Here is a 21,230-nt window from a genome sequence, read left to right as displayed (position 1 = left end):
ATGAGTACGGGAGGGGGCGGAGTAACGTGCACGCCGAAAAAAATCGAATTAAAATAAATAAATTGCACGGACGATTTTTAATTATTATTCGGGGGCGGCCGGCGGCCGCTGCACAATTTTCGCGATCCCTCACCCACCCTCAGCCGCCCCACGCACCAACATTTTTCTGTGTTTGTGCGTGAGTGTGTGTATGCCGGACAGAAAACCACGCTCGGCTTGCCGACTCTCCTCCGGAAATTAAATGTGCACACGTACCCTATACGTGCGTTGGAGGCGGCGGCGGCGGCAGCAACAACAGCGACAACGTTATCTGCGCGTATAATGCGCGGCCCGGTTCGTCAGAGTTGCGAGCGGTTAAAAGTTAAAACCTAAACGTTCGAATGTGTGTTGTGTTGTGTTTTTTCTGCGCCCTGTCGAGGGGTGGCGGCCGATGAAGCGAAGAGGGGCGGCGGGGAGGGTGGTCGCGCTTCGCATAAAAAGTGCGCGCGGCCGCTTTTTATTTTGCGTAATGAAAAAATGCGAAAAACACGAAATGTACTCGCGCCCGCGCGCTGCATGTATAAATAAATCTAGATGAGTATGCAGATAGAAATTTATTTATTATTTAAATAACAATTCGTTGGGAAATTATTAGGCGCGTTGGAAAAAAAAACAACAAAAATGTTTAAATACCACATGTCTTCAAAACAATCAAATTTTTTTATCAAAATTTATTTAAAAATATTTAAACACCCAGTATAACACTACTTTCTCCTTTATTGGATCTACTTGAATAATAAATTAATATTTTAAGTTCTACATAAACTTTAATTTTTAATTTATTAACAAACTGTGAGTGAAAAAATGTGATTTTTTTGCGACCGCGAACAAAATAAATATTTCAGCCAATATAAAGAGTGCGCCAGCGGTCGGCGGTGGTGCATGCCTCCAAATAATGGAAAAGTAGCCTAGGAACACCCCCATCACAACTCACCCCCCGCACACTAAAAAAATGCGCCGAAAAAAAACAACAAAACTAAAAAAAATGCGCCAATCACATTCGAATTCGCGCATCGACGGCGGCGCCAAAATCACCCCCGCGACACCCTCTGCCTCCCTGAAACCTCACACCGCTGTCGTAAAAAAAACGCGAAAATAAAACGCAATATATATTTTTTCACCTCGTTCGCCTATCTCTGTAATGTTTATATAATGCGTTTCGATGGGGATGAATAATAAATTCACAAAAAGTGCGCTAAAAATTGGAAAACGAAAAAAAGCGTTCTATTTGATTTGGTTTTTAGTTTATTTTCATTTCGATTATTTCAGTGCGTAAATATAAAGCTTTAATTTTTAAAGTTTTCATTCACCTAGCGCCACCACACATCGTCTTACATTACTAACGATTAGTAGTGTACCATCTTGCAATGTAGATGTCGCTAGCGGGATGATTTTCTCAAATATTTAAAACTTTACTTTTAAGTTTTTTGTTTTTGTTCTTTTGTGGTTTTACCAGGGCGTAAATTGTGATTGAAAATTCAATTACGCATATAATACGTTTCCTGCGGTGCGACTGCACATCCCCTGCACGCAAATTTTCGCAAAACGAAACGAAAATATGTATTCAAAATGTCGCGCCCGCGAAAACGTAAAATCATCGGCATGGTCATTAGAGTCCAAGTGCAAAAGTGCACTGCGGGCGAGGAATGAGGGTTGTGAGTTGGGACGCAGGGGCGAGACAACGCGAATCAATGTTTCATTAAAAATGCGGTCAACTTGAAATTACATATTTTGATTGAGTAGCCACCGCCGCGTCCAGCGCAAACGGACGATGCATTGTGCCATATCATATATACAGAGTGTTTAAACTTCAAAAATCAAAACCTATAATATTTTCAAAGATTATTACAATTTTTTCAATTTAAACGCTTTGTATATTTTCGGGACGAATCGAAAATATGTAACGTTAATAGAACGGAAAAAACGCTATTGGCTATTAGCGCCTGGTCTTCTGCCGCTGCACCGCTCCCATTCCCCCTGCATCAGTAAAAACACAAAAAAATACCGATGACTAGTTTCGTTCCTCTCGTCTCGTTGTGTTTCTCGTTCTCTACCACCCCCTATCGCCAATCAATCCGCGGCCAAATAATAAAATGATGGATAAAATGGAATATAACCCGAAAAAGTGATTACTTTTTCATTTGCGCTGCGCGCGCGAAAAAAATGCCTATTATCACGAGGCGGGAGGCGCGAGGGGCATTCGCCGCCGCACATCTATTATAACCGCGGGCGTGGAGTGTGGGGGCGGTATTGGCGCGACGTAACTACGTTTCTAGTTCGGCGCGGTCAAGCCGGCCAGAGTGATCCAACGGTTCCGTGATGCATTTATAACTAAATTGTGAAAAACCGCAAAATCCAATGATAAATATTTTTGATTTTTTGGCGGCGGCGGCGAGCACGAACTGATGGAAATGATTTGTGCCCTGATGGGAAATTGCCGGTGTTGTAATTGGGAAGGAAATCTTTAAAATTCGATTATTTACCGGCCGAAAACTGTAACTGTAAACTTGTTACGAATTCATTGCTATCCAATCAAAAATTTGAATATTTTTTTTATTGGAAAATCTTATAGTTAATTTAAAAATTGTATAATATATTTTAAGAATAAGGCACATTTAATTAAAGCATCATTATCACTTAGCTTCAAAATTCAAGACATTATTAACGTAATAATCAACTAATCAAATAAAAATAGAATAACTAAAATATTTTTAAAGTTTTTCGTAAATTTTCTGTTTGTTTGATTGAGTTCTTAATTTTTAATCTTTATCTTAACTTAAATTGCAACTTGAAAAAATAATGAGATCTTATATGGCAGTATTTAGGTGTTTTCTTACTTGACGCAATAATAATAATGTGATTATTACCTTTTCTTTGTGAATATTACAAAATCTATTTCTTTTTTATCGGTATCTTCTTTAGAAATATTTTTAGTATTAATTTCTTGGTCCAATTGGTGGAGATATGTTTTTAAAACATGATAATACAAAAAGTTATAAACAATTAAAAGAGCATTATGCAGTAATTCAAAAATGTCCTTAAATTTCTTTCTATTTTTTATACAAAAGAGATTTCAATAAAATTTTGATATTAGTAGACTCAGAATTTAAACCTGAATAGATTTTTAATGATTTTTAATAGATTTTTAATGATTTGAGAATTTAATTAATTATTGAATTAATAACTATCACAATATTATTCTCGTGCAAAGTAAGATCTTTCTAAAAATTTTACCAAGGACGCCACATTGGTTCATTCTTATCATTATCATTTTCATCATCATTTTTCTCAGTTACAATATCATCATCTTCATCATCGTCATCATCATCACTACTTATACACTCGTAAACAGTAGGTTTATCATATTTTTCTACACCACTAAACTGCTCAACTCTTTTAAACGCACTTACACTCGGCATTTCCTCAATAATTTCCACTCGGGGATATTTCACGGGCGCAACAGATAATAACCCTTCGGCTTTTCGCTTTAAACTATTGATCAATGGTTGTTGTTGTTGTTGTTGTTGTGTTGTCTGTGGTTTTGAAGAGTAATAACGGTTTTCTTCCTGATGTCTTGTTTCGTCAATCCGCTGTGCTTGCCGATAACTCTCGCCGGTATTAGTGATAATACACAATGGTTCGTGTTCCTTTTTATGCTGTTGGTGATGTGTTATGGTATTAATCGGAAATTTAATATTTTGTATTTTATCATTCGTTGTGATATTCAAGCCAATAGGTGCTTTCTCAGCCTTTGGTTTGATGATTTTAGGCATTTCAGGGCTGATTGGTGGACTCAATGGTTTCGCAATGGTCAAAAGACCAGTTTGTGGTCTTGGCATTACCGTAACAAACGCACTGGGTCTTTCACCTCGGTCAACTCTTTCAGAACGTTCATTTTTGCGATATTTTCTAGATTATTTAAATTTCCACTCGAATTTAAAATCGATGAAAATGATGCTTTCGGAACCAAGAAAGCAAAGTCTCCATTCGGTAAGCAGCTCGGTATTAATTCGATGCCTTGCATTGTGGGCAACTGCCGACCACTATTGTTGTTCTGGTCGTCGTTGTGGTTGAAGCGGCTGTGCGCCGCGAACGAAGCCAGCAGCGAGCTGGAGGTGAAATCGAATTGTGGACGCTCGATGGTGTTGGCGCATTTGTTGAGGTGGCTTGATAAGCGTTGCTTTAACCCCGCGTCAACCCCATCGATTTGGTCCACGTAGGATGACACCTCTGATGCGCACTCCAGATAACCGGATTTATATTTTAAAGCTAGGGTTGGATCTGTGCGGATGGCGATTTCTTTCTGTTGTTTCTGAACGGACTTTAAGTGTTTAACGGCCATTTCTAAGATGTCGGCTTTTTCTAGTTTTGAATGACGTTCAGGCTATAAAATTTAAATTAATTTATTAGATATTGGTATAAATGAATTAAAAAATTAATTATTAGGTAATAAATGACGTGAATTATTAATACTTACGTCTTTTTTCATTGCTGACAGAATCAAGTCTTTGATCTCATTCAAACAATTGTTGATTTTTGCACGTCGACGTTTTTCCATTATCGGTTTATGCGTCTGAAAAAAAATAACAAGAAATTTAACATCCATCATATTTGACTTCTTATTGAATAGTGCAAGAGTAGCTCGGTAATATGTCTATTGCACATTGTGCAGGTAAGCAATACGTCAAGTGCGTGCGTGACAATTGCTATTGTGCAGTGGTGCGAAGGGGTGAATTTTAAATACCGTTACGCTTTGCTGACCATCGTGAGAACCACATATTTTAACACGCTACAATACATATTCAGGGATATATTAATTTTGACATGGTGGTACAGTTTATAACTTGTGAAAGCAAGATTTTTAGCATTTTAATGTCTAAACAATAAAATCAGAAGAAGCTATACATGATCTTTCTGAATTAAAATATTTTTTGTATGGAATTAAGAACAAAATCAAGTTTAATATAAAATAATCGCATTCTTGTTTAATTTTTCTGCTTCCACCTTTAATGCGCCAGTTTTTTCACGGTTTTGAGACACAAAAAGTCGTACTTTAAACACGGACCACCTAGGTCGTGACTAAAGTAAAGTATTTTTCACCAAAACTTATCACCGTTAAAATAAATAGCCGTTTTTAATTATTTATTGCTTTTGGGAAAAATCGATGACTCTCAACATAAATAAATTTTATATTTAGTTCCCGAGATAAAATCAATACAAAAATGTAATTTTAATGGATTGCTGCATAAGTAATCTCCCATAGATCACAATTTTTCACTTTCTCACAGTATTCAACCTTATCTTCAACAAATATCAGAATACACCTATCAGTTGTCATGATTATAATTAAGACCAGGGTCTGACCAGGTAGAAAAAAACCACAACACAAAAAAATTAAGCAGTTAATGGTCTGGGTCTCTATGGTCAACTTGTTATACACCGTATTTTTTGTTGGGCCTTTTCGCCTTCACGGTCACTTGCACTTTCGGCATCCCAAAGTATCAAAACTATCAAATTTCGTTTTAATGTTGTCCCATTTTGTTCACCATAAATACTATCAGATGTCATTATCATGCTTCGGCAATTTTCAAAAAACTTTTATAAATAATTACCTTTCTTAACTCGGCTTTGGACATCATTCTGTTTTGGGTTGTCGATGTGGGTGCAGCGTGCTGATGGTCCAGATCGTAGTGATCGTTGGTGGCTTCGTCGTACGAGTAGTCGCTCTCGCTAATTGGCATAGTAATTGCGATTAATTAGCCGCGTAATTATCCCCGTCCACGGCGATTGTCAGTATTGTCGCTCAGAGGTGACACACGTTTCCACCCCGTCTGCGTGTGCGTATTGAACTCTATGTTCTCTATAACATCGAAACGAATTCGATTAATTTTAATGCTTCATTTCATTTATTTAATTGACCTAACAAAACAATAATAGTAACAATAATTTAGTTTCTATAAATTACCTCACAGTTAAATTAATGTTTCACCAACGTTGATAAATCCCAAGGGTATATAAACACTTTGAAAACTTTTTCACTTTTTTTTCTTAAATTCTTCTGATGTTGTCGGTGCGCTACCGAAACGTTAACTGATGTTTCCATCTGAAGGTAGCGTCCGCACGTCGATTCTTGTCTCGGTGGTTCGAGTGTTACTTCCTCCACCTTCCTCCACCTTTGCGTGCCCTTTACGTCCACTTCAATTTCCACCTCTACTCTACTCCAGTCTACTCTACCCCGCCGGCAATGTTGTGATGCGTGTGAATCGGTTCCGACTTCCGAATCGGTTCCTTCCGAGGGGTGCCCCTTAGCCCTCATCGTGCGAACCGCGTGCCGACGCGGGCCACACGACATTCCCATACATGCGGCATCGTGAGCGTGCGACAGAAGTGTGTCAGTGTGAAATGGAAGAAAAGGGGCACACCGACCCCCTGATGCTCAAGAAAAGAATGAAAGAATGAGAGTTGGTTAGGTATAATAACCTACTTATCGTTTGCCAGTGTGTGCATTTCGATGGGGTGCATATATTCGATGGTGAATTTTGGATTTCACCCATTCCCATAGAATTTCTATCCAGTTGGAGGTAACACGAGAAAACGAGAAAATCGAAAATTTTACACTTCTTTTCAAAAATTAACCCTCACTTCTCATGAGAACTTTATACATAAAATTTTACCTACATTTTAAAAATTTCTATTAAATATTATAATAGAAAATGTTTTGTAAAAATCACTTTTTGACATCTACGTTGAAGATTTACATTTTCCACATGAGCGCACAATGCTTATCCTTTTATACCTTTACCCATGAAAAATAACCCATGAGTATTGCGATGAATTGCATTTTGAACTTGTTATTCAACTTCATAGTTGCATTTTAAGTTTGAAACTGTGTATTATTCAAATTTGAAAATTTTAAATATTCTTGAGCGCTTGTCTTGTCATTTGAGTATCCCGCATCGTGGGAACCATCGCGCGCCGGTATGAAAAATGTTTGCACTAGGGGCGCCTCGACACACGTCATACCTATACAGTTCCTAGCATTTTGGTACATTATATGAGGGGAATTATGTGAGGGATTGTAATTACGCGCACCGGTAAAGTTCCCCTATCAGCAGTTAAATTACGCATAACGTGAGCAATGAGTTTTGGAATGACATTTAAAGACGGCTGGACGATACAAATGTTATATTATTTTATTTTAATATTAACTAGAATTTTCTCATGATTTCTAACTCCGTGTTTTAAAGTTTTAATTAATTTTTATTTTCTTGTTCTTTGAATCTAGTAAATGTCGATTTTAACAATAAGATAAGCAATTTTATTTTTAAAAAATGTGAAATGCGAAAAATGCACTTACCGACTTTCATCCCTTATTTAACACCCTTTAAGTCATAATTATTAATATTTTAATAGTTATTCTGTTATTCGGGACAGAGATAAATCCAAATAATCATTGATAATCAAAATCTGTCCAGCAGTTCTTGAGTTATAAGTGTAGTAACTAACGCGACTTTGTTTTATATATAGTAGATGACAATAATATACAAATTAAGTTAATTAACAAACAATACTTTCAATTTTACTCCACTCTTTTGGTAATTAAATAGTATTTCATTAAAAATAATCAATTTATGACACTTTTAATTAGTTTATTTGATATTTACATATTAGCAATATTAAAATGTATCATTAAGGGTCGGTAACTTACTTGTGTGAGTGTTGTACGTATGCACGTGTTTACGTGTGCGTTTATTGTGAGTTGTCGGTTCACACGAACAGGTTCTTTGCGGCTCCCGTTCCCCTACTTCTTTCTCTCATGCCAATGCTTCTGATGCATTTCGACGCATAAACGCATATCGACGCACTTCGAACGCGTCGCGAAGTTCCCACGGATGCAAAACACACACATACACACACACGTTCATACCTACAAATACCATCATCATATTTGTAAGTTTACAATTCGATACAACTTAATATAAAACAAAGAAATGCATTATAATATTCCAGCGCCATCTGTGCTTCAATAGCCTTTAATATAATATATAACCTTCACCTTCAAGATAATATTTAAATTCTTAGAAATTTTAAATCTATACGTTTAAATATTTTAATTTAAAATGATGTATTTGACCTTGATGTTACTTCTTTGCTTCTCATACACGTTTATCTTGTAAATTTTGCATATCATTGATTGTCATCTGGCCTGTCAGCAGACAGATACGCGTCAGATGTGAGATAAACACTAAAATGTTATACGCGTTCGCGTGTTGCAATACGCACGATGATTGAAATTTATTGTGCACGCACTGTGCAACACAAATTGAATGCTGGTAAGTTTATCGATCAAAATTGGAAATATTCTGTGTAGAAAAGTAACAAGAGTGAGTACTGTTATGCCGGTGCATGCGAACCGGATGTCACCGGATGCCCGTGTTACCTTTTTGAGCGCGTTTTTTTTTTTATACCTACGGATGCGTGTGCTTCTTTTATTTACACAATTTTGATAGAGCAAACACCGGCTAACCCTTTGAGTAAATGTCTAGGTAAATAGAAATGGGAAAAATTACGGTAGTTTTGGATCATAGATAATAAGATAAACGGTTCTTCGATATTATAATAGGAAATATTAAATATTAAATGGGTATCGAATTTTATTTATTTTTTTTTAATAAAAGAAGTGCTGTTATTTATAGTTTGGTTTAGGATGTAGTAAAAAAGTAATTGATTTTTGTTTTTTTAACAAAATATTCGATTTTAAGCTGATTAAATTTAAATAAATGTAGTATATTAGCTGAGGTACAGTTAGGTACATGAAACATCTTCTCTTTAGTTCAAAAAAGTACTTTATTAATCCTTTGCATAGCGTTAAAAGTCACACTTTTATTTTTTATGAAAATTTAAAATTTAAATCTTTCACTATTTAAATATACTCCTTCTGAAAAAATATTATGAGTTTTTATCAAGCAACGCAAAAAATTTAATATTCTTCCTTGTTTGTTTTTTCTTCTTTAATTTTCCAGTAACCACTAAAAAAAACTGATTAAAATGTTTTTATTATCTTCTAAATAAGTTTTTGTTCCCTTTTTTATTTCATTCCAACGCAGGTTACAATGTTAAAAATTTACAAGGTGCTTAAGGGCTTACCAAAAAAGAGATCCTCCACTGCTTCTCATGGGAAAAAAATCAAAAGCGAAATCAAACCCACCCTCACAACCTTAACCTCAGCATCATCGGCAGTGGCGGATTACGGCCTAGGCGCACTAGGCGCGCGCCTAGGGCCCCGGCTGCCTGGGGGGCCCCGGCTGCGCTGCCTGAGGGGCCCCTGGCACTTATATGTCCCATATAGACATAGTAATTCCACAAATACTTCATCACTTGGTTTGGACCTCAGCCTTTATGAATAGCGTATTGGTTTTCACTTGGCGCCCAAAACGGCATTTCACACGTGTTCGCAAAGCAACCGTCACGGATATATAGCTGACTTAAAACTATTTATCTCCGATTTTATGTCTTTATGGCAAACTGTTTAAAATAAAATTTGGATGTTTTCTGCCACGAATTTTTGTGACCTTTTCTTGAATATTGCATTAGAAAGTTGTAGCTATAATGCGAGTAGTATATTGCCAATTTTTTTAAATTTCGAACATTTGTGGAGGAGATGAGTTGAGGAATATTCCATTGAGGTTGTAAAAAAGCGGGTAACTCTCTTTTTTGGAATATTAATTATTTCGTCTTTCTATCATTTTTTCACATCTGCGGAACACGTTGTACCAACGTGTATCCTCCTACAATTTTTATCTACATTTTTGGGGTGGTAGTTGGATTAAAAAAAACAGAGAGTGGTCAGTGAGTCTTGAATCACAACCCCGAAAACACTAGTTCTACAAAAGTTTTTTCTCGAAGTTTTGTGCATAGATGATTTGGCGTGGGTGATTTTCAAAACTGCAGTCAATAATCAACAAGAGCTTCTATAAAGGTACATCGTTAATATTTCTTATTTATTATTATTTGTTATTTCTTATAATTTTTACAAAACATATTTGTGCAATATTTGTGTAATTATTTTGCAATTTAAAATGCAACGAACATATTTATCCGGCGCGGAAAAGCGAAAACTGAAAGTACAAAAGGAAAAAAGAAATGATCTTCAAAAAAATTCCTTGTCATCATATTTAATACGACCATCATTAAATCAGGATAATCCTCCCCAAAGCACATCAGAGCAGATTAACACGGCAAATCATGTTGAAATTAAAAATCAGGTAGACAACCTAGACGTGGGTGATAAAGTGGACGACAGAAAGGAACATCACACCACAAAATTTCCAAGTGATATTGCTTTGTGGCCAGAAAAAATAAGTGAAAGTATGATAGAATATTTCATAGTTAACATTCCCCAGAACTTTGGGAATATTGAAAATTTGAAAACCGAATTTGTTGACAGAAACAGAAAATACTTTAGAAATTTTACTAATGCTAATTTCTATTGCACTAAAGTTAATGGTTCTAAAGAAATAAGAGAATGGTTAAAGTTTTCAGACACGAGCAAATGCATTTACTGTTATGTATGTAAATTATTTTCAATGTTTTTTTTTTATGTTTTTGCAAAATATATATACTTTCTTTGCTGCATCTACAAGACGGTGGAATATTTTAACTGAATGCATGAAGGATAAGAATTCTAAAAGTATCAAGAGAATAATTGTTTTAGCTGTTTTAGCCCTAAGACTCAATTATCATGATATTTACCAATCGTTGATAAAGGTAACCACAGATCCCAATGAAAAACCAATTTCAAAATTAGAAGCAAAAAAATTATCAAAAGAGTTCGATCAATTTGAGACGGCACTGTTAACAATTTTCTGGAACAAACTCCTGCAGAGAATCGAAATTACCAGCAAATACTTACAGGAACCAAAGACAAATATTCTTAATAGTGTTAGTTTATTAAAATCATTAAACGAATTTATAACAGAGGTCAGAAATAATTTCGAAACTGTTGAAGAGGAGGCTAAATCCCTAACAGCTCATCATTCTTATAAAGAGATGAGACAAAGAAAACGCAAATATCCATATGATGAAACGAACAAAAATGATACAGCATTTTCGTCAAGAAATTTTTTTATTGTCAACATTTTTTATATTGTATGTGATGTATTAACATCAGAAATTACTCGAAGGAGCGATGTCTATATCAATGTTCTTAACGATTTTAAAATTTTCTTTGATTTAAAATTAAGCCGTGTTGAGACTAATAATTGTGTAGAGCGATTATTGTCTAAGTATGAAAAAGATATTGAGCCAGAATATTTCACTGATGAGTTAAATCATTTTCTAAAATACATACAAGAAGAAAATATTAGAGATCCACATGAAATGTATGCAACATTAAATAATGGTCTAAAATCAACTTTTCCAAATATACACACAATACTGCAAATTTTTTTGACCTTGCCCGTTTCTAATGCAAGTGGAGAAAGGACATTTTCAGTTTTAAAACGAGTCAAAAACTATCTGCGCAATAGTCTTTCACAAGAGCACTTAAATGACTTCGCATTAATGTTCATAGAAAATGATATTTTTAAAAAACTAGAGTACGACAAAATTATTGAAATCTTTGCCCAAGAGAAGGCAAGAAAAGTAAATTTGTAATTTGCATTTAAAAACGATTACCGTTTTTGAGCACACGTACGATGAACTCGAGAATCAAGATAGCATTGAAAACGATAATCCCATCGCGGATAGTATGGCAGAAAATTTTACCTGTGATATTTCGCACTTAACGCACAACACCTGGTCCATCGCGAAGAGCGAATCGGAAGATAATCCATTAAATTTTGGAATAGTGCGTGTGGATTAGGCCTGCTGGGGATACCACGATAAAAAAAAACGCGCCACGTACTCTACCTCATGGTGGTGTGGAAATGAGTTTTTGGCACAAACGAATGTTGAAGTAGACTTTGCGGCGCCCCTACGCTAATACTATTAATTTTACTGGGCTAATAACCGTTTTTGAAAATTTTCGGATTTCGGGGCCCCAAACTTGATTTGCGCCTAGGGCCCCACTGAAGCATAATCCGCCACTGAGGTCATCCCTGCATCCTTGGCGTCTATAAAAAATACTTTTTGTTTCGTTCTAAACGCGACCATCGCTCGAAGTGAAACAAAAAGTATTTTCCCATGCGAAAAGGATGCGTCCGGCGCGTCGGTCGCGACGGATGCCGAAACAGGTTCATCTTTTTGTTCTTGGAAGATGCGTGGCGTAGGAGGCGAAAGGGCGCCCACAAGGTTTTTTCACATTCATTCAACACATGTCAGACTTACTTTCTATTCATACCTACGGTCTTAAAGATGAATTTAATTTATTTGTCATCATCATCAGCGCAATTTAATTTACTTCTGTGAATTAATGTCATAATTACATGAGAATTATATATTTAATCGTAATTTTTCACAGGCAAAGTAATTTTATTTACTTTTGAAATCTAATATAACATTTATTATCTTAATTTTATATTATAGTCTAGTTGCCAATCATGGAAAACTAGTAAGAATTTAAGAATTTCTACAATTTTATGAAATATTTGCGATTCTGTTAAATAGATGGCGCTACAGTATGGATAAAAACAATTATGAGAAAGATGAACACAATTGGCAACAGTTATCGTCATTACTTAAATAATCGCACAGCATGCCCTGCAAACAAAATTATATTTATTGTCCCGTTTATTAAACCGTTCAGTCATCGTCTCGTCGCCATTGGAGTTGACGCCGCGCATTACGTTGGTAACACGTTTTTCGTTTCCAACACAGATTTGTGTTTCCAACGATTCCAAGTTTCCACGGAGCTGAACCTAGTGATTGAACTCAGCAATTATTAAGAAACTATTCCATAAATTAAAAGGACTAAGTAAATACAAGTACGCAACATTATATTTTCCAAATAAACTGTTTGGATATTTTTATTTTGAACGTTCAAAACCGCATAAAATGTCATATATTGCCAGTTGGGATAAATAGTAATCTGTAATATTTGAATACCTGTATTATATAAATGTCCTTTTTTGTAGTTGCAAAGTGGTCGTGAAGATGTCGCCCGAGTCGCCTTCTGTTTCCGTGCGCTCGTTGCTGTGCTAATCGATACAAATGCCTTCGCGATAATCGCGATCCTACGGCACGATCGAGCATCGCGTGCGAGTGCTGGAAATCGTAGATCGCCGCCACCCAGTGCCCGCCAGGAATCGCAGACGACGACGTCCTCATCAGCGTGTGCAACCCCGCGAGCGGCCGGCGTCGCGACGCCTGTCTGTGCCTTCGTCACGCGCGCATCGCAGCTGTCAAACACGCACGGGCTGGCCCGCGCCGCACCGCTGTCCACTCGTATCCTTGGTGACTAGCCAGTGCCTAGCAACCGATACAACAACACGGCGACAAAAGGTGAGGAGCGTTTTTCTAATTTTTCTTAGCAGCCTCTGTAACACCTTTGATTGCCGATTGTTTTGTTGGCGGGTTATTGCCTGGGGTTGAGTGTGGATTGTGTTTTTTATTTGTATTCGCGACCGGCGATTATGTGCTACAGACTGCACATGAACTTGACTGTTCGTGGATGGCGATAGATAAAACGTTAAAAATGTCTATTTAATATTTAATACTACAAAATTATTATAATATATTAATTTATATTAGTATAGTACAAGAATCTACGTACTTGTCAATATATTTTTTTTCATAATAGGTAGATTTGAATGAGTAAATTCAAAAAATTCGAATTAAATCGCGACAAAACCAAAAAAAATCATATTTTTTAAATTTAGGCTTAATTTTTTTCTTGTGCGAACGAAATTATTTACTTTTTACAAAATTATTTAGGATCCAATATTAAAATTTAATTTTATCACGATTTTTATACGATTTTTGAAGCCTTTGTTTGCCGTTTCTATAAATATTACTTTCGTGCTCTTTTCTTGAGCTTACTACCCTTTGGAATTTGCACCGATCTACTCGGAGGAGTGTTACTATGGAGTCTTCCTGAGAGGAGCTGTCACTATAGTGACTAAAATGAAGCCTGGTGCAAAGGGGCCAGGAGTAATAACAGTCCTAACAGCTATATAAAATTCAAGCGACTGTATTTATAGGACTAGCCTCGATGCTATTGCACTATTCGCCGAATTCCGATTTTTATTTCAATATCTTCTGAACCTTATCAAAGAAAGTACATATGTAGTGGATATACTTTATTAGGTTAGGTTGCAGGCCTGCATTGTTTGTCACAGTGGCGAGCAGTGGCAGTTGAGCTGCTTTCAGGCTGCAGTATTTTTGGAAATAAAAAAGATTCACATTGAAAGTGTGATGGTGGCGACAGTCACCCACCCTTGGCTGGTACCAGTGCGTACCTGTAACCAAATTGGTTTGTTAGCCGCGCGACTGCAAGCCCTGCACTGACTCTGGCCTGCACCCTTCGCGTTTTATCATGACTCAACGGTCACAACAAACGCACCCACGCACTGCCAGGTGGGAGCCGCGACAACGCATGAGGGCAATATTCACCTCATTCAATGTTCTAACCAGGTGTAATACAGCCAGTAGGTGCATTATTAGTCTAATCTGCCCTTGACTAACATTTGATCATTTTACTTTCAGTGCTGCTGCTGCTGCTGCTGCTTACTCATTGAGGACACTTGGAGAATAAGGACAGTTGCAGGAGACACTGAAGCTGGAGCAGGAGATTGAAGTGTATCGCTGAAAGGAAGGGTCTCTGCGCAGTGAGAGAGAGTGTAGTCGTGGAGACTGGCCATGGCAACAGCAGCTCGGTTTGCAAGCAGCACAGCTGGTGGTGGTGGTGGCAGCAACCCGCCTACTCCGGCGCCGGCAACCACGCCGCCAGCGCCAGCAACCACGACGACGCAGCTCATTGTCCTGCCTGCTGGTTTGCATCAGGTAAGAGATGCCAATACATTTACCAACTGTGTATTTTCACTTTGTAGTCGTATCACACACACCTCCCTCAAAAAGCGCCTTGTGGAGGTGGCTGGGTTTTCATATTGATTTTGATTGTCAGAATCTCTTGCTGCTGCTGCTGGTTCTTTGTTGGGCGGGCAAAGTTCGCGTTTCGTTTGTTTCGTTGGATTTTGTTCAATTTTTTCCTCACTAACGATATATGATTTTAATTGCAAGAGTGCCACTGCGACGATTGTGAACGCGAACGGCGTGCCGGTGATCGACGTGTCGGAGCTGGAACACGGCGGCGAGTCGAGCAACGAGAGCACCGCGACGACGGAGCCCCGCGGCGGCGAGTCGCACGAATCGGATCCGCTGGCGCTCGGTGAAGAATCGCCACATTTCATCACTGTGACTGGTAAGTTTGGACCGCTAATTATTTCATACGCGTTTGCTTTTGTCTGCGCTGACGGCAAGTCTTGTCCAACTTGTTTTCCTTGTTGTCAACTGCAAATCTTCTTCTGTTAATGCTCTCGCACGCGTTATCAGAGGCAACTGCGCGCTCGTACGCTTCGCTAACGCCCGTACAGCCAACCGTAGGTAAGTTAAGCACAGAAAAGTACAGAATTTTTTTACCACAAAAAGTTTGTTTATTTTTTTTTGCTCTAATTAAATTTATAATTAAACCATGGTAATGGAGTAATAGGGGGTGGGATAATAATTGTATCGTCTTTGTGTCAGGAGGCGGGTGGCGTTCAAAAGGGGATGTTTGTAATTTGCTGCCTTAATCACCCAATCACCCCTTTTAATCATCAATGCACGTGTTGCACGTGGCGAAAATGTTTTGTTCACCTGAAAATAGATACACTATTATCGCGCAAACTAAAAATATAACATCCTAACTTACCAGACGTCATAAAACTTACAAAAATTATTAGAAATGTTTAAACTTTATCGTATTTTTCTATATTTTTCTATATATTACTCATCCAGGTATTCTATTTAACAATAGGACTGCCAATAACCCTATTTGTAACACTCGAATTAACCCGGATTTACCTTTGGTTAGGGCAGGGGGTTTGTTACAAGTTCCCCTTGTAACTGTTCATATGTAATCCTTGAACCCCTATCTATGGGATGTCTCCCGTTTGATTTTGATTTTACCTGGTCTTTACATGATCTTTACTAGCTGTTACTCATCGCCCTTGCACCCTTGTTGTCCACCTGCACTTGCGTTTGCACTTGCATCAATTGATTGGATGCGGCACGCACGTGCTTGATATTATCTGCACGGCGCTTTGATGCCTGATTAGAGCACGTAATAAAAAGCATTGTCGGCTGCCCTTTCCTCTTCTTCGTGATTTCGTTTCGCGAGGTAAGAGGATATGAGTATGATGTGCACTGACGACAGTCATGGATGCATTCGGAGGTGCACCTTGTCTGGATGCGATTCAGTTGCCATCGAAACGTCGTCCTGCTAACTGCCTCGCGAAAAGCAGCAAATACAAAGTGACAAGCGGTGGTGATATTTGATAGCAATCCGGAGTGTTCAGATTTCATTACACATAGAAACGCTATTTTATTATTTCATTTGTTGTGACCGATGTATTGTAATAAATATCACAATCATAATCATTATGGTACGCGTGTTTGCATATTTATTGCAAGATAAAGTTTCTATAGTTATTAATCTAGTTGCAAATGTAGGTAACAGTTGATTTTATTGTTTTAGACGGAGAAAGTGTGGCTTCGCATCAAAGTTATCACGTGCAATATGTGGATCCGGAGATGTATGCGTCTCAGACAAATGGTGGCCAAGCACAAATGTAAGTTTAGGATTTAATATTTTCCCAAGCAAATTTATTTTATTTATTTTGTTGTTAAATTTTATATCCAGGGCGTACCCGGTGTACACTGTAGGAGAATCCGGGACAATTTACGCTGCAAGTCAAGCGCAATACTACGCAACAAACGCAACCAACCCTGGCGCATCCACCACCGTTGGATATGCCACTACAGCCGGACATTATTTGGTGCAACAGACTGTCGATGCAGATGCGCTCATAGCTTCTTCAAGAAATTCACCTCAAACTACAAATGCTGTAAGTTCAATTAATTTAAATACGTTTCTATAACAGTATCGCTTAAGTTTTAGACTAGTTAACTTAGTTATTTATATAGTTGTTTGTTGGTTTAGTTTTTCATTAAATTTGTTTAGTGTTTGTAAACAAATTATCATTTGGTTTCTAAGTCTTCGTCTCTCGTTTATATTTGGTGGTTTTGCTTTGTATTTTATTTAGTTTTTGAGATTTATCGCTTAATATTGCTAATTTGCTAATCGACCAATGTAAATATTAATGTTAATTGTGGCTTTGGTGTACTTTCTCTTGGAATTCATTCTTCTAACGCAAAACACTATGGGGGTATTGATATAACCTAGGAGACGAGTTATGTGGCGACAGCCACTGTGCATGCGACGCCGTCGGCGGTGGGCGAGGAGGTCGGCTCGGCTCTGAGTCACGCCACCAGAGTCTCGCCAGCGACCGTAAGTTCTTCATATCCAACTCTTAACAATTAATTACCTTCACCTCCCGATCCACCCTCGAATCAATTTCACACCCAGCAATTCCTATGCGAATTAAACATGTGATTTTCTCTTTGATAAAAGGTGCAATGGTTGTTGGAGAATTATGAGACAGCCGAAGGTGTTTCACTACCCAGGTCAACACTGTACTCGCATTATCTTCGTCACTGCGGAGAGAATAAACTAGAGCCGGTGAACGCTGCGTCGTTTGGGAAGTTGATTCGGTCGGTGTTTCTGGGGTTGAGGACGAGAAGGTTGGGCACGAGGGGCAACTCGAAGTATCATTACTATGGGATAAGGGTAAAGCCAGGCTCGTCGTTGACCTCGGTGGAGGACTCGACTGGGCGGACTATGCCTGCTGGTGGAGGCGGTGGGGGAAAGTCTTCGACGAGGGGTTATAAGCGAAGCGCTGATTCGATGGAGCAAGGTTTAAATCCCGGCGTCACTCCACAGCATTTGAATTATTTGGGAGATGGTAGCAATGCTATTCCGCATTTTCCCGATATCAACTTTTCGGCGCCATTGCCCGATGAGTGTAGTTATGATGATGTGGATACTTTAAAGTAATATTACTTAAATGTAAGAAATTTACAGATTTTTAAAATTTTATTTCATTTTCAGATCAATTTACCGTGAACATCTTGAAGCTTTCCTCGACGCCATTTTGAGTTTAGAATTTGGCACAATTGAATCCCTCTGGCGTGAGTTTTGGCGATCGCAGGATAACAACAATGGCGACGAATGCGAAGAAGAAAAATACCTCTCGAAAGCGAAATTGTTTGCGATGTGCGCACAGGAACCTATGCAAGACTTTGTGCGCCAAGTTGACCTCGCTTTCTACCAGAATCTAATTCAGGTTCTAGTCCCCGACGTGCTCAAACCGATTCCAGCGTCGCTCACACAGTCTATTCGCAATTTCGCCAAGAGTTTGGAGTCGTGGCTGACGACTGCAATGACGGGTGCTCCGCCTGGCATGCTAGCTGTAAAACTGTCAGCGGTTTCAGCTTTCAGTTCTAGTCTGAGACGCTACACATCGCTTAACCACCTTGCGCAAGCGGCGCGTGCCGTTTTGCACAACAGCACGCAAATTACTCAAATGCTAGCGGATTTAAACCGTGTGGACTTTCAAAGCGTGCGAGAGCAAGCGTCGTGGGTCTGTCAATGCGATAATGAAATTGTCGCCAGGTTTGAGGCCGATTTTAAATTGACGCTGCAACAACAAAATTCATTGGAGCAGTGGGCGTCCTGGTTGAAGAATGTGGTAAAGAGTGCGCTGAAGCCGTACGAAGGGAAGCCTAACTTTTCAAAGGCTGCGCGGCAGTTTTTGTTAAAATGGAGTTTTTACAGGTGAATATTTATATGTTTTTCATTATAATATAGATACATTATATTTCATTATGTTTGTAAATCTAGTTCAATGGTGATTCGAGATTTGACACTTCGATCAGCGGCGAGTTTCGGTTCGTTCCACCTCATTAGGTTGCTTTATGACGAGTACATGTTTTATTTGATTGAACATCAAGTCGCCGAGGCTACAGGAATTGTTCCAATCGCAGTGATGGTCGAAGGAATTGTAAGCTGAATAGACCTCGTATATGCTTAATGTGTTTTTTCGTTGTTCTACTTTAAATTACAGAAGCAGGATATTATGTTGAACAATATGAGCGTGTATGGCAGCGAGGCGATGTGCAACGGCAACTCGTCGATGACAGCGAAGCTGGGCTGCGTCAGCCCGTCGGATCCCACGAAACGCATGAAGATCAGCTAGCTGCACGCTGGCAACACCACCAAGTACATAATTACATTTCCCTAGTATTGTAAGGCGTGTGTTAACATACAAGAATTAGCTGTTAGGGACGATTTGTGTCGAGCGAGAGCTACCCACCGAAGAAAATATTTTTCCACGATAATTCACACGATGTTCCTGATTTTTCTAACGTGTACAATATGTATTTATTTTATTTATTCGACAGTGTGGCGTGAGAGGAACGCACGAGCAGTCATTCGAAATTAATGTTTTTGTTAGATTTTTAACATGGTTTGTGCAATTTTGACTGAAATCATAACTTTTCTGTTTTTAATTCGGTTTTGACTGATTATTATTATGATTATCCGCTTGCAAGTATGTATATTGAGTATAGAAATGATAAGGATATAATGTGTGATTGTTTGTTAGGTTGTAAGCTTGCATTGAGTTAATGAAGGAGTACGCGGAAAACTACTCTTCTAATGTGAAGATTGTATTTGGTGTTTACGAACAAGTTGTGTGTCGCGATGGTTTGTCATTTGTAATTTCACTTTGGTTTGCTTTTAAACCAGATGCCACGACACGGCACAAAGGAATTGGTGCCAAACACGTAAACGACTTACGAGATTTTCTAGGCATAAATCACTGCTGGCACAAATTGCACCCGGTGGCATCTGGTTTAAAGAGAACATGTGCCGCGATGAACGATGTTTAAAATGCGTCAACGCTCAAAAGTATAATCCATCCATTATAGTCTGTAACTGTAAATGATATTTTGTCACATATGATAAGTAACTAAATGACATTAACGTAAGACATAACAAAAATACGCAGGGTATATTATAATTGAATCAGATGAGGAGTGTCTCTAATGCAGGTTCTTATCATTCCGAATCATTTGCTGCATTTGGATTTTTGGATGACATTGTCGGTTGAGGAGAAGATTGGAGAATTCTCATAGAGTACAACTAAATGTTCACTATAATTGTAAAAATATTGTAAGTGTGTCTTTTGTATATGCGATTTGAGGATAAGTTCACACACACACGGTCACACCCTGATTCTAAATGCAACAAACCTATACAGGGTCTATCTAAAACTAGAAATATTCACGCAACTGCAGACTGGAATGATATCAAATCAACGCAACTGAAACTCGCATGTTTGTACACGTACATTTGAAACAAAACAATGAACTAAGAGAACAGAGAACGCAAACAAAAATTGTGCTGGTATATTGCGTTCGTTTCAAACGCACACTTATAGTGCATTTAACTACCGGATGCCTCTTGTACATTGAATTAGAGATATCAGTATCATCATACATAATCTGCGCATGTATAAATATGAAACAGAGATGGAATGTTATTCCGTATATTGCGTAAATATAATATTTTGTATTTTACACATAAAAGCTAAAAATCACAGAAATATTGAATATTGCGGACTGCAGAGCACGTTTTTGTGCGGTTTGCGGTCCGACTAGATATGGAAGTAGGCAGACAGTGAGTGGACTATGGAATAATTGTATTGATATTTATTGATGTGTGTGGTTATGCAATTTGCGCAAACGACTCTTGAAAGTTAGTTGTGTGCTTTGCCCCAACGAAAAAACCTAGATGTGTTGTACGATAAATTTGAATTTGGGAATCTATCTTTTGTATTTTTCAATGACAGTTTTTCAATTTTTTGTTATGGATTTCGTTACAAGCGAGCACGCATTTTGTAATTCTTGTATTGATGATGCTGTATTTAAAGATAGCAAGCAACTTGAAACGTGATTTTGCAAATTTTACCAAATACTATGATTTCATTCGGTGCGATTACAAATAACGCAACAATAAAACTAGTCTTGTGTTTAAATTTATCTGAGGGTGTATATATTTTAAAATAAGGTTTAATTGAGTTTCCTTTGTTACA

The 21,230-nt window shown here is 37.9% G+C and overlaps 2 protein-coding genes and 2 long non-coding RNA genes across 5 annotated transcripts; 1 reads left to right on the top strand and 3 right to left on the bottom strand.

Annotated features, from left to right (window-relative positions):
• Nucleotides 1–2,780: 2,780 nt before the first annotated feature.
• Nucleotides 2,781–6,440, bottom strand: dpn (deadpan). The gene is made up of 4 exons (XM_065317967.1): nt 6,005–6,440; nt 5,652–5,899; nt 4,517–4,612; nt 2,781–4,423 (listed from the first exon to the last, which is right to left on the bottom strand). The coding sequence occupies exons 2-4, from the start codon at nt 5,778–5,780 to the stop codon at nt 3,878–3,880; spliced, it is 771 nt and encodes a 256-aa protein (XP_065174039.1). The 5' UTR covers nt 5,781–5,899; nt 6,005–6,440; the 3' UTR covers nt 2,781–3,877.
• A 6,296-nt stretch (nt 6,441–12,736) lies between these two features.
• LOC135789438 (uncharacterized) lies at nt 12,737–13,215 on the bottom strand. Its single transcript, XR_010547564.1, has 2 exons — nt 13,084–13,215; nt 12,737–12,896 (listed from the first exon to the last, which is right to left on the bottom strand). It is a non-coding gene; the product is annotated as an uncharacterized lncRNA (long non-coding RNA).
• Nucleotides 13,216–13,363: 148 nt separating this feature from the next.
• On the top strand, nt 13,364–21,177 carry Rfx (regulatory transcription factor Rfx). Of its 2 annotated transcripts, XM_065299265.1 has the most exons (11): nt 13,364–13,479; nt 14,683–14,979; nt 15,217–15,397; nt 15,529–15,579; nt 16,712–16,805; nt 16,877–17,081; nt 17,420–17,524; nt 17,648–18,126; nt 18,185–18,910; nt 18,977–19,136; nt 19,200–21,177. In XM_065299265.1, exons 2-11 carry the CDS (start codon nt 14,836–14,838, stop codon nt 19,329–19,331), a joined length of 2,277 nt encoding a protein of 758 aa, XP_065155337.1. In that variant the 5' UTR covers nt 13,364–13,479; nt 14,683–14,835; the 3' UTR covers nt 19,332–21,177. The 2 variants fall into 2 exon arrangements, with proteins under 2 accessions (XP_065155337.1, XP_065155338.1); XM_065299266.1 differs by lacking the exon at nt 17,420–17,524.
• LOC135789437 (uncharacterized) lies at nt 18,902–19,585 on the bottom strand. The gene is made up of 2 exons (XR_010547563.1): nt 19,449–19,585; nt 18,902–19,372 (listed from the first exon to the last, which is right to left on the bottom strand). It is a non-coding gene; the product is annotated as an uncharacterized lncRNA (long non-coding RNA).
• Nucleotides 21,178–21,230: the final 53 nt, after the last annotated feature.

The sequence above is a fragment of the Atheta coriaria genome, unplaced genomic scaffold, assembly GCF_025399875.1.
Source record: "Atheta coriaria isolate IRGN ID8LTWV9N9 unplaced genomic scaffold, Caltech_Dcor_3.1 hic_scaffold_3_pilon, whole genome shotgun sequence".
Lineage (NCBI taxonomy): Eukaryota > Metazoa > Arthropoda > Insecta > Coleoptera > Staphylinidae > Dalotia > Dalotia coriaria.
This window is presented reverse-complemented; position numbering and strand designations above follow the sequence as displayed.

What these genes read in the sequence shown, in the direction of transcription:
- dpn (XM_065317967.1), bottom strand. Translation starts at nt 5,780, where the DNA reads ATGCCAATTAGCGAGAGCGACTACTCGTACGACGAAGCCACCAACGAT. An exon ending in CCAAAGCCGAGTTAAGAAAG is followed by an intron (nt 4,613 to 5,651) that starts GTAATTATTTAT and finishes ATTTTTTTTCAG; the next exon opens with ACGCATAAACCGATAATGGA. An exon ending in TGTCAGCAATGAAAAAAGAC is followed by an intron (nt 4,424 to 4,516) that starts GTAAGTATTAAT and finishes TAAATTTTATAG; the next exon opens with CCTGAACGTCATTCAAAACT.
- Rfx (XM_065299265.1), top strand. Translation starts at nt 14,836, where the DNA reads ATGGCAACAGCAGCTCGGTTTGCAAGCAGCACAGCTGGTGGTGGTGGT. An exon ending in ACATTTCATCACTGTGACTG is followed by an intron (nt 15,398 to 15,528) that starts GTAAGTTTGGAC and finishes ACGCGTTATCAG; the next exon opens with AGGCAACTGCGCGCTCGTAC. An exon ending in GATGATGTGGATACTTTAAA is followed by an intron (nt 18,127 to 18,184) that starts GTAATATTACTT and finishes TTTCATTTTCAG; the next exon opens with ATCAATTTACCGTGAACATC.